Below are 12,259 nucleotides of genomic sequence, written 5' to 3'. Positions count from 1 at the left end.
ACATTCTACCGTGTTTTAGGCTTTTACATCAAAATGCACTAGGGGATGCTAAAATTTGTTGAAGGGAATTTAAAAAAAAAATAGTACTGTATTTGTCGTTATGCAAATTCAACATTCTGTTCTATTTGTTTTGGCAACAGGTTCCAGCTTCATTTTCTGAGATGCAGATACAAGCTTATCTCAAGACTGTTGCTTTTCGTCGCGAAATTGAAGAAGTTCAGAAATCTGCTTCTGGAAGGGGTATCGGTGGCATGCCAACTTCACGGATAGCCTCTGAATCTGGCAGGGAATTCATCTTTTCGTCATCATTCACTGGTGATAAACAGTGAGTATACTTTGAGACATGATTTCTTTTTCAGAATTGAATTGGGCAAATACAATTTTTGTATGAATTCCTTCTATCCCCACACTTTTCCAATTGCAGTTATTCAACCAGTTGGGCTTTTTAAAAAGACTCTTTCATGGTTGGAAAAGAAACTAACAACAGTTTGAGATCATTTTAGTCAATATAAATTGCATTTGTAAGATTGTTCAAATATTAATGTTCTATGTGAATATGCACATAGTAGGAGTATCTGGTGTTTATAAATGGCTTTGCATCTCAATATTATACTGCCAAACCAATTTGAACTCATGGTACTATCGTTTGACATTCATTGCGATAGCCTCGTTGGGAATTTAGGTTACTTATTCACGGCTCTAATAGAATCATTCCATTCCTAATGCACTGTCAGCCAGGTTAATTCCTAATCTTGTTAAGATTCAAGTTAAAATGTTGAACAATTTTTCTCACTATACCAATTCAATAACATGTGCTTAGATTTTGGTTATTCTTGTGCTTCATTTATTTAGTTTCTTTTTATATTTGGATGTTTGTGCTAAGATCATCTATTTTTCTAAATGCAAGCTGATCATGATGTACAGGGCATTGCACTTTCCTGGAAGTAATACGAATGAAATGGAAGAAAGGCCTACTGAACAAGAGAAACCTTCGGATGTTTCTAGAGTTTCATCATCTAATCTGACTTCATCAATGCTTTCATGTAAATCTGTTTTGCAAGATGAGGTTTCTAATGAAGACTCAGATGCGCCTGTTCAAACATATGTTGACGAGAAGGGTAACATCCGTGTCAGCAGACTAAGGGCTATGGGAGTTCGTATGACACGTGATTTACAATGGAACCTGTATCTTATGAAAGAATCTGAGGAACAGGCCTTGAAAAACGCAGCAAATAGTGATAAGAATATGGATGGCAACAGAACATTACAGGAACAAGAAACTTTTTTTGTGGATGATTGTAAAAAAAATGATAAGGTTGAGAATGTGGATATTGTACATGCCAGGTCTGGAAATGATAGCTTTTCTAGTGCATGCACAAGTGGAAAGACATCTGATGGTTTGCATCAGTGTTCAGAAGTTGGGAGTCCAAAGGCCTTGCAGATATCTTTTACAGAGGATGATATTAGTGAACTAGGAAATGAAGATGATATTTTTGCAGCTTTAGTAGCTGGGGAATCTGTGCATGATATACATGGACAGAATGATGCATGTAAACATTCAGAAGATGATACATCAGAATGTGAATGGGAGGAAGGAGAAATACGAGCAAATACGGATGGGAAAGTTCAGTTCCAGGCTGCTGATTCTAATATTAACCAGGTTTTGGAATCTGTTCCAGTTGACTACCCTGTTATAGATGGCAACAATGAGGTAGAATGGGACATTGGAAATAATAGCGTTGGACTCGAAACCAATTCACCTGGTAATAGAACCAAATCAAGAAAATTTCTAAGTGAGGAGGAAGAGGTCCAAGAGGCAATAAGAAGAAGTTTGGCAGACTTTGGTGCTCAAAAAAGTAAACCAACATGTTCTCAGCTGGTAATTAGAGACATTTCTCAAGAGAGCTGTGACAAAGCAGCACAAGCTAAAGATTATCTGCTTGGTGCGATTACCTACAAAGAGGAAGTTAAAGATTACTCTGAAGTTGAGAGAGAAAGAAAGGGTAAAACATTGTTTACTACAGAAGTGGACCAATATTTTGAGAATTGCAACTCAAAATTAAAAGGATATATTGAAAAAAATTCCCAAATACCAACTGAAAAATATGAAACAGACACAAATCTTATAATGAAAGGGAAAATTTCAAGTGAAATTTGTAGCAGGGTTAACAGTGTCTCAACCCCGGCACATGAATTTTTATCCAAGGATCCACATGTTTTTACTCTTAATAATTGTCAACCATCAGATAGGGTTGAGAAAAGTTCAAGTCCATCTGAGCTAAATGTATTGAATGAAATACATGAAAATGAACAACTATGTCAGACTGGTAATAGAGAAATGAAAAATGACAATAGAATGAATGAACTGGAGAGTTCTGAACCTGTGCAAAATGGAGAAACAAAAGCTGCTCAGAACATGACCTCTATGCCAGAACCTTTAAATGATTTTAGTGATAAGATAATTTCAGTTAATGATGCCCATGATTTATATCAGGACAAGGTACCAAGTGAACCTCCTGGAGCTTTTTCAGTTGATGACTTGATAAGAGAAGCAGAAGAAACTAACAGTTCAAGAGACAGGGAAGCAGCCTTAAAGAAAGAAGCTCAGTTGCATGAAATGAAAGAAGAAAATTTAAGAAGAAAGAAAGAAATTGAAGCTGAATTGGAGGTTGAGAAGGAAGCTCTCCAGGCCAGTGTAGATGAAGAAATGGTGTTTCTGAGGCAAGAGGAACTAGATCTACAGTCTGCACAGAAGAAACATGAGCGCAATGCTGAGTCTGTGACTGGTGAAATGTTTGCAGAGTGCCAGGTACTGAATTTATTTTTCCTGCTTTGAGTAGTTGAATAGGTCTGTACTTTTTGAATGTATCAATGAAAAAGCTTATACATCCAAAGCGTCTTGTTATGATAAAATTTCTTGCAACTCCTTGTAATGTCCCCTTTTGTAATATGCCCTAGTTTGCCCTAGATTACAATTCTCAGCCAATAAGGGAGGGTTAAAGGGGGAGTGCCTTTATCTCCTTAAAGGGGAAAACCTGCAAACAAGTTAGAAAATAACCTACAAATTATATTATATAAGTGAATAATAATTACAAACAACTAACTATGATGAATCATGATACATAAAATAAAGAATGACTGATTATGATGAAACATAAGGCAATTTACTAAGGGTTACTTAACTAACTAAAGGAACCCCAATCATAGCAAGCTAGGATGGGTAACTTGATAGGGTATCTTTACAACCGTTCCCCCTCAATCAAGCCACGGATAGGTAACTTGATAGGGTGTCTTTACAACCGTTCCCCCTCAATCAAGCCATGGATGGGTAACTTGATAGGGCGTCTTTACAACCGTCCCCCCTCATTGAAGCTACCTTCTCCGACTCATATGATTCCATCCATCACCATGGTAGAGAGGATAAGGATTTACCCCAATAGGGTGCCCTAAGTCTAACCCTCCTAAGCTCAAAGGCAGAGCACCTTCGCCCCCCTTTGGCCTCATGTGAACCCTGCCATACATATGAGGTGGCTTGCTTAGGGGTGACCTTAACACCGTTCCACCTATTGGTAATCTCCTCATCCTCTATCATAGCTGGGAAGCACTCAGATTATAAGAAGATATACACAAGTCTCAGGTAAAGCCAGTTAACTACAGAATATCCATAATCAGGTCTACATTCAGAATATATATAGACAATCTTATCAGCAGCATATAATTTGTCATAAACATGCAGGAGTAGATATATATAGTACCACTATGCTATGCTGGAGAATTGTAAACAGCAGTGTATATAAATCTGAAGAATGCAGATATAAACATAGTCACTATGTATGTAGATCATACCACAAACAGAATGTATAATCGCACAGCTGTGTGTCAATCGCAGAAGTATTCCAGTCTCTATATTCCGATGGATGGCGGTTTGATGAATAATTGATTGATTGAATGAATTCCTTTGATTGTTTGATTTGAGGTATTGGTGAGTGATAATGTAATGAAGGCTGGTTTGATATATTGGTGAATGATGATTGAATGTATGCTGATTGGATAGAGTGATTTGCTACTTGATTGTTGCTTGATTTGAATGATTGGAATGATGATTGATAAGTGATCATTGAATAATTGGAATGATCTCTTTTATACTTCATTGGCAAAGGATCACCACCTTTCATAAGACTTGGGTCACCACCCTTCATTAGAATTGGCTCACCACCCTTCATTGCTACCTTTTAAAATTATATATTCTTTCCCAGTTGTTCTCTCTTCCTCCCCTCAAATGAGACCTCCTTCCCTTTTTATTTTCCATTGTGAAGGAGAAGTCACACCCCTTCACAATCACCACCCTTCCAAATAGTCACAACCTTTCGCAATCACCACCCTTCGAAAGAGTCACAACCTTTCACAATCACCACCCTTTGGAAGAGTCACAACCTTTCATAATTTCTGCCCTCTTTTGTAAGAGTCTCTTCCTTATTTACTTCCCATTCCTTCCTTCTTCCATTGACTCTTCCTTGATTTACATGCTTCCTTCTTTCTTTCCTCCTACCTATCCCCTCTCAAATGAGGTTCTCTTCTCCCTTTTATATCTCATGTTTGAGGGAGTCACAACTTTTCATTTTATGCCTTTTGACCATTCATTAACTTAGTTAAATTTTAATTATATTTAATTTTATATTTTAATTTAAATGCTACTTTTGTTTTTTTGTATTTTAATTTTATTATTATTATATATAATTAAATCCTGTTTCAAAGTGGGGACATTACACTCCTGGAAATTGACATAGTATCATAATGAACTGAAGGATCTATACATCTACAATGGTTGGAAGGAATCTCAAACATGAGTTTGTCAATTATCATGCAATTATATCAGATATTTCTTGTTATCTTGTTTTCCTAGTTGATCAGTACATTTTATCTTTCTTTGCTTTGTTAAAAAAATAATTTACCATTAATTTCAGTAAAAGTCAGGATGTAGGTTTTTGATGGTACTGATTGTACTAGTTAAATAGATACCATTCGTATCTTCTATTGAATTCTGAAGCTACTCGATTTTATCTAAGTTACAGTTTGTCCCATAATCGGATTTGGATTTGAATCAACTATGAAATCGAGCAAGGTTCAATTTTTGAGGTCAGAATTGTGTGGAGTCATTGATATTCTAGGTTGGACTTGTTTCCAAAATGCTTTTACAACGATCCCAGTGATGGGCAAATTTCAGGCATGCTTCTTTTGATTTTTTAACCATCTGAAACCCTAATCAACTGTCTGAAATGCATTTCGTCTTCCAATATTTTTCACATATAATCATATGCCATTTAGAAAAAGTATATTATTTATCATGCTGTGTATGCTTGTTACCTGGAGCTATGTTCTCTATGACATTTTATCTGGCAAAGAAAATAAAATTGTTGAATATACTTAACTACGGGGCATATATTAAATGTAGATGAATTCAATAAGGGTGAATGGAATAAAAATTTCTGCAATCTAAACTTTTAATATATTTTCTATGAATAATGTAAATTAAACATTTACTACTTACCAAACGTAAAAGGTTCAAATGTTTTTATTGGACAATTGTTTAGATGAGGTTGCACATAGAGGGATACAATTTCACTCTTTGTTCTAAAGCAAGGATATTTGATTGAAGATCCTATTATATTTTAGTTTGCAGGTAACAATCAATAACTCTTTATTAGAATACAGGGATAGTTGGTACTATTCTAAAGTACAAACTATTCGTTCATGTCGAACATTTTTAGAGATTGTGAATGGCACCATTATTCCACCTACCTTCAGCGTCATTTGTCACAAGGCCTAATGCTTCATCACATGAGCATGTGCTTCCACCCATTATGAGTTGAGACAACCTAGCATATCTTACATAGTGTGCGTTAGGAGATTGAGAATGAGGAGCACTTCACCTTTATCTGTTTTGTCTACTTTGAGATCTAGAGGAGGTAGTAGTAGTACTATTTGAATATAGCTTTTTGTCCTCTATTTCTTTAAGTGGTTATCACTTTCAGGTTTAGGTCCTTATAGGGTACCCCCCTAAATTTGCCAAGTTGATTACCCTTTTTATCCTGTGACAATATTTGGCCACCAAGCCTCATTTAGATGCCATTGGTTCACATCCATAGGCAACCAAAACAATGCAGTTGTGTTCATGCATGCATATTGCTAGTGGGGCACAACAACATTCTCATGCTCTTAAATGTTAGGAAAGGTTTTAGGGGAAGTGCCTTGCTTCCCCCATGATTAACTACTTTGGCCCTATTTGCTGAATACATTTTGGCATTTTGCAATAGCATTCTCATGTATTGCATGGGACCTTTTGTGATGGGCAACAATGATGCTTTTGGTCCTTTTAGTTTGCTACTAAAATGTGAAAGCATTGTCCTTCTTATGGCGTCCTAGATTGATTTATTAACTTCCAAATTTTTTAGCTTGACTTATTAATTTCATAGTGGAGAAATTAGAGTACTCAAGATATAATATCTGTCAAATTTTCAAAGTCATTATAACTATCAATCATAAAATAATGGCAAAGTGCCAAATCAGCAATCATATCCCTATGTGAAGCACCAACAATTGGCTGCTGATCTCCACCATTTGTATCAGTTTCACATACTGAACTATGTGGCTTGTCTGAGAGAACTCCAAGCAATCCCACCTGTTTGTTCTCCTATCAATCTATGAAGATAGCTTAGGCTCAACATCCCATTGTGTTGAATGAGTCTTTGTGTACTTGGTCATTATGCAATCTAGGAGACACAAGGCACTATGTACAGCTACTAGCTTGTTTGCTCTACATGAGGTAAGCTTGTCCTTTTAGTAGATTTGATGAAGCTATAAGTTGATCAGTCCCTCTCAACAGTAGAGGAACTGGCTACTTTTGATGGGTGGGTGGCAAGTCTATGCCAGGCTCGAGTAGGGCTGCCATTTAGTTGTCAGTTGTGACCATCAAATAGAGTCCATTTTGGCAAGTGTATTCCTATAGTCTCTAGCTGACCTTGATAAGCCTCTAAGATCTTTGAAAGCTGACCTTGATAAGCCTCTAAGATCTTTGAACTTGATTCACACTTGCCTTAATTTTCATGTTTCCTCTTTAGCATATAGATTTTATGCCTTGATGAACCCATTCTTTACCTCTTCTTCATCAACAAGAGCAACTCTCTTAGGCTAAGGAACATACCACTTGGAGTTATTTGTGTATATTGCCATACGCGTATAAGGGTTCATCTTCTACCACTTATGTTCAATGAGAAATGACAGTCCTTATAGATTGCTAAATTTGAGTTCTTAACACAAGCATCACCTAGGGATTACAATGTACTAGGTATGGGGGATGATGTCCAAATCCCATCGGAGATAGCTAGGGGATGATCCTAGCCATTCCCATCTAGTGGCAACTTGGAAATTAGAGATGACATTCCTCTAGGATAGGGGATGCATATTTGATCTACCTCTTGTTATATTATTTTTAACTCTTTTGTTTAGTTACTACTTTATATAATCTAGGGCTGTTGTAGTATCTGAATATTGTAACTAATAAATATACTCTCAAGTTTCATGTATCTACTTTTGTGAACATTCATAGAATTTCTTTTTCCATTTCTTGATATTTAATTTTGCATTTATTGACAATTTTTTTATCAAAGATGATTAGCATAGATTTAGTTACAAATTGATATATGTTGGTACAACTTAGGAGGCATAACATGCACCTTCAAATCATGTTTTTGTAGGTACATTGTCACTAACAATGAGATGATACTGCACTTCTTTTTCACAACTCTTAATACTTGTTTGTCATTTTTAAATACAGGAACTACTTCAAATGTTTGGTATACCATACATCATTGCACCAATGGAAGCAGAAGCCCAATGTGCATATCTTGAATGCACACACTTAGTTGATGGTGTTGTAACTGATGATTGTGATGTATTCCTATTTGGTGCTGGTAGTGTATACAAGAATATTTTTGATGAGCGGAAGTATGTTGAAACTTACTTTATGAAGGTTAGGAATATTTTTCTGTTTTGTTCAGTCCTGTCTCCTCAGGTTTGCAATAGAGCCTACTGCTTAGCTTTTTGTGCTATATTTATTCAGTCCATGAAATAAAAAACGAGGAGCATAGAAGTGACTATTGTTTGTTTGTTCGTAGGACATTGAGGAGGAGCTTGGTTTGAATAGGGAAAAGCTAATCTGCATGGCTTTGCTTCTTGGAAGTGATTATACAGAGGGAATCAGGTAAGAAATTCAATTTTCTTTGTGTTTTGAGTTAGACTAAAGATTTTGTTAGTGCTTAATTTGTCTCTTGTGACTTTGTGAGACAACACAAAACAAAATAGTCTGTACGGTATAACTGTTCTTCAAAGTATGAGGGGAAGCTCCTGAAGATCTAAATAAATCTAAAACTAAGTGTAGACTATAACTAAAAATATAATATATGGATATGCATGCTATGAAATTTCACTAAGGGGTTTTGCATATATTTAAATTCTTAGTGGCTAATTTTGGCTCCAGCTACATGCACTAGACTATTAGCAATCTTGCCTTTCAATGAGATTGTCAGATATTGAATGGAAAGAAACTACTAAGCATGAACACGACTTCCTACTAGCTAAAACAGAGACTAGTATTCCATTGCAAACATGATTTGAAGGATTATCAATTTGAACAGCCCATGATTCCAATAATTGAAAGGCTATGTTGCATGCAAAGCTACAACCTAGATAGATGAATACCAATAATACAAAGCTTGACTAAATAGGATATACTTTTGATTCAATTCATGAAATTTCACACACAGTAACAAAGATAGAGAGAACGCATGGAATGGTATTTCAGCAGTGTGAGCATAGCGCCAACTATCATTATCATTGTTTTGTGCCCAAGGCACTTATTTATAGGTTAAGATGAATGGATCTTAAGGATTTGAGAATAATCATTGAATATTCTAGCAAGAGTTTTTCTAAAGTAAACGTATCCACAAGTTGCAAGAAAAGCTGAAATGAAGTAACTTTAAAGCAAACTTATTTTGGAAAAATTAATAGAATACAACTAACTGCAGCAGCCTAAAAATAAACTCTCATGACTCATCCACTGCTTGGAATAGAATATTGGGAATAGCGACTGCTGGATATGGCCAATGCTAAAAACAGCGAGATGCATGAGTGTTCTTTTGGGAGTCTGAAGCAATTTCAGCATTGAAACTGGTGAAACCTTTGAAGTACACTGGAACTCCAGTATGATGATATGTAAAACACTTGAATCTGAAACCCTAGATTTTTCAGTAATCTCCATCACAATTTCTGAAGCACCTGGCAGCTGGATCAATTGGAGGGTACAGTTTTAGACAATGAGAACCCTAGCACAAAAAGCCTTCACAAGACTCTTAAATAAATCTGAACTGGGCTTTTAAAACCTTTAAATTTTAACGCTGCACATTTGAAACTCAACACGGCCTTGATTTTTATATCAAAGGATAATGATGTTGCAAGGACAAAAAAACCTGTCTTTCAGACTCTTCCACCATAAATACATGCTTGGAATCAGGGAAATGATGCAGTTGATTAAGCTACCTTTGTATATACTTGAAAAACTACTGTAACATGTGACAAAAAAAAATGTCCTTGTTTGAAGATGCTGAAACACTGTGTGCCTGAAACAGGTATTTTTGTGATCTGGGTGGAGTTTTGGTCTGTTGGCTGACTTAAGAGGACTGGAAGAAAAAAATCATAGAAAAACCCATCTGGTATTGTGCCTTGGGAGTTTTTGCCATGGCTAAAGTAGACAGGGTGTGTCCTATGATTTGTTAACCAACTTTCTGACCTTTGGCAGAAATTACTAATGATCGAACCCTTCTTGCTGGGCGAAGTTTACTTATGCAGCTACAGTTTTGATGATGGAAACATGTCTATATCAGCCACTTACTACCCCTTTTAGATGTTTTGGTGGAAATCAACTGAGGTTCAACCATCAAATATGTGAGCCCACTTATAGTTGTTTTGAATGTTCAAAAAATGGATTCAAACTTCAAATTACTAAGGTTTTTTCATTTTTAACTGACCAGGACTATTGTACTCAAAAGTATGCCATATTTAATGACTGCTTGGTGGGATTTACCAATGGTAAAACCATCTTAAATGTGTGCCCGAGTGAATGGCAGTCCTTTTTCACTTTGTCAAAGTGGAGGATCGAGTGGAGAATTCCCTTGATGTTGCCACTTTTTGAAAAATAAATTGAATGGATGATTCAATAATCGGATGATTACATCGAACGATATACACACGTATATATAGAGGTTACAAGACGATGTTCTATAATTAGAACATAATGTTAAAGTAAAGGATTAAAGAGCTAAAAGCTAAATTAAGCTTAAAAGCTAATTAACTAAAAAGAAAAAGCTAAAAGCTAAATGCTAAATAAAGCTTAAAATCTAATTAACTAAAAAGCTAAATGACCATTAAACAAGGAACTAAATATAGGTGACTAAAATATAATTAAATATTCTAATACCCTCCCTTAATGGTCATTCTATCTACTAACTACCCTACAGAAGACACTATAGGTCTTTTGATCACAAATGAAAAGAACACTTTGTTGTGGTGGAGACCCTCCCTGGATCTGAAAAGTGTTAATGACCAAGAATACCAAAAGCCATCCAAGATAATGTAGCCTTCACACGCGAATTAGAGATTTGGCACACGTGAATTACTGAAGCCTGAAACAATGATTTTGAGGAAAAAATCAGCAAACCCTTTTGCAGAAGAGTACCAACTCCAAAACTGACTGCAAGATACCACGGTTGCAGATGTTCGCCCTGGCAGGTGCGACCCAAACTGACTGCAACAAAGCACGATTTTGAGGAAAAAACCGTCAAACCCTGAAATAGGAACCTCGAAAAGAGAATTTACGATTTTGAGGAGAAAATCGAAAAACCAAGAAATCTTAGGTTACAAATCATCGTTTTTGTGGAAAAAAAGGGTAAAACCCAGATAACTAAAATCTTACGCGAATATCGCGGATTATAGATGAGATAATTTTCAAGGAAAAATTATAAACCCCGTGAACAATTTTTGAGGAAAACATCGTGAAAACCCTCCCATAATTTTTTGTGGAAAAAATCAGAAAATCGACAGACAATTTTTCAGGAAAAAATCGTGAAAACCCTAGGACTTGTAAGACAAGGTCTGGCCTAAATCAATCTGATCAAGGCAACGATATTCAGATATCGTGAACGTGCACTGTTTTCAGGTGTTGTGGCAGCTGTTGAACTTCTGTCTGTGTTCCAACATATGATGTTGGTCAAAGATGCCATCACGAAAATGGAGGTTGAACGAGGTCAACCTAGTGAAAGCATGAGATAGAAGAATCTGATTCAAAAATCAGAATAGAAGCAGCTGCTCAAAAAATTTGAAACCCTAGAGGAGAATTCTGACACGAATTCTAAGGTGCGAATTTCGAGGTTTGGAAGAAACCCAGAAATTAAAATTTTTTTGCAAACTTAAAATAGCATAAATGGTGCCCAAAAAAAAGCAAAAATCCCAACGTCTATAGAAATAGCAAAAATTGTGAACTGTTTTTAAATTCCAAGGCAAATTTGCTGGCACAAAATTCGAGGCACGGAAAACGAGGCACCCATAAAAATTTGAGATCAACCCAAAAAAGCTCTCGAAAAACCCATTAAGAATCTGAAAATAGATTGCAGATCCGACGGCTCAAAAATCGAGGCACGGAAAAGGATGCACCCAAAAAAAATCTAATGACGACCCAATTGAGGTCTCAAAAAACCCACCAAGAATCTGCAAGAAAAATAAAATTTCGACTTGAACTGAAGGGTCAAAACCCTAGTCGAAAATTGCAGAAACTCTAGGAAAATTTTCAATCTGCAAAAAAAACTCCAGGTTGTAGGCCCTAAAATCTCCAGAATGCTAAAAAAAAACATGAACTGCTGCCCAGCACAAAGAAATTCGCCCACGAACTAGAAACCCTCAAAAAGCCTTCTAAAAAGCAAAATCGTTAGTTTATAAAAAAACAATAAAAAAAAATCTGGAAAATATTCCAGAAAGAAAGGCATGAATTTTTATCAAAAAATTCGCCAAACTTTAAAGAATCCCATTGATCCGCCTTGATACCATGAAAAATAAATTGAATGAATGATTCAATAATCGGATGATTACATTGAATGATATACACATGTATATATAGAGGTTACAAGACGATGTTCTATAATTAGAACATAAT

General features: G+C 35.9%; 1 protein-coding gene across 3 annotated transcripts in view; it reads left to right on the top strand.

Moving 5' to 3' along the window:
* LOC131029619 (DNA repair protein UVH3) overlaps positions 1-12,259 on the top strand; it is a 56,665-nt gene that overhangs the window by 39,069 nt on the left and 5,337 nt on the right. For all 3 annotated transcript variants that reach the window (XM_057960174.2, XM_057960175.2, XM_057960176.2), the window contains 4 exons: positions 141-325; positions 925-2,809; positions 7,835-8,029; positions 8,175-8,260. In XM_057960174.2, coding sequence (XP_057816157.2) covers positions 141-325; positions 925-2,809; positions 7,835-8,029; positions 8,175-8,260 — 2,351 coding nt within the window. The remainder of the gene's footprint in view (positions 1-140; positions 326-924; positions 2,810-7,834; positions 8,030-8,174; positions 8,261-12,259) is intronic.

The sequence above is a fragment of the Cryptomeria japonica genome, chromosome 3 (genome assembly GCF_030272615.1).
Source record: "Cryptomeria japonica chromosome 3, Sugi_1.0, whole genome shotgun sequence".
Classification (NCBI taxonomy): domain Eukaryota; kingdom Viridiplantae; phylum Streptophyta; class Pinopsida; order Cupressales; family Cupressaceae; genus Cryptomeria; species Cryptomeria japonica.
This window is presented reverse-complemented; position numbering and strand designations above follow the sequence as displayed.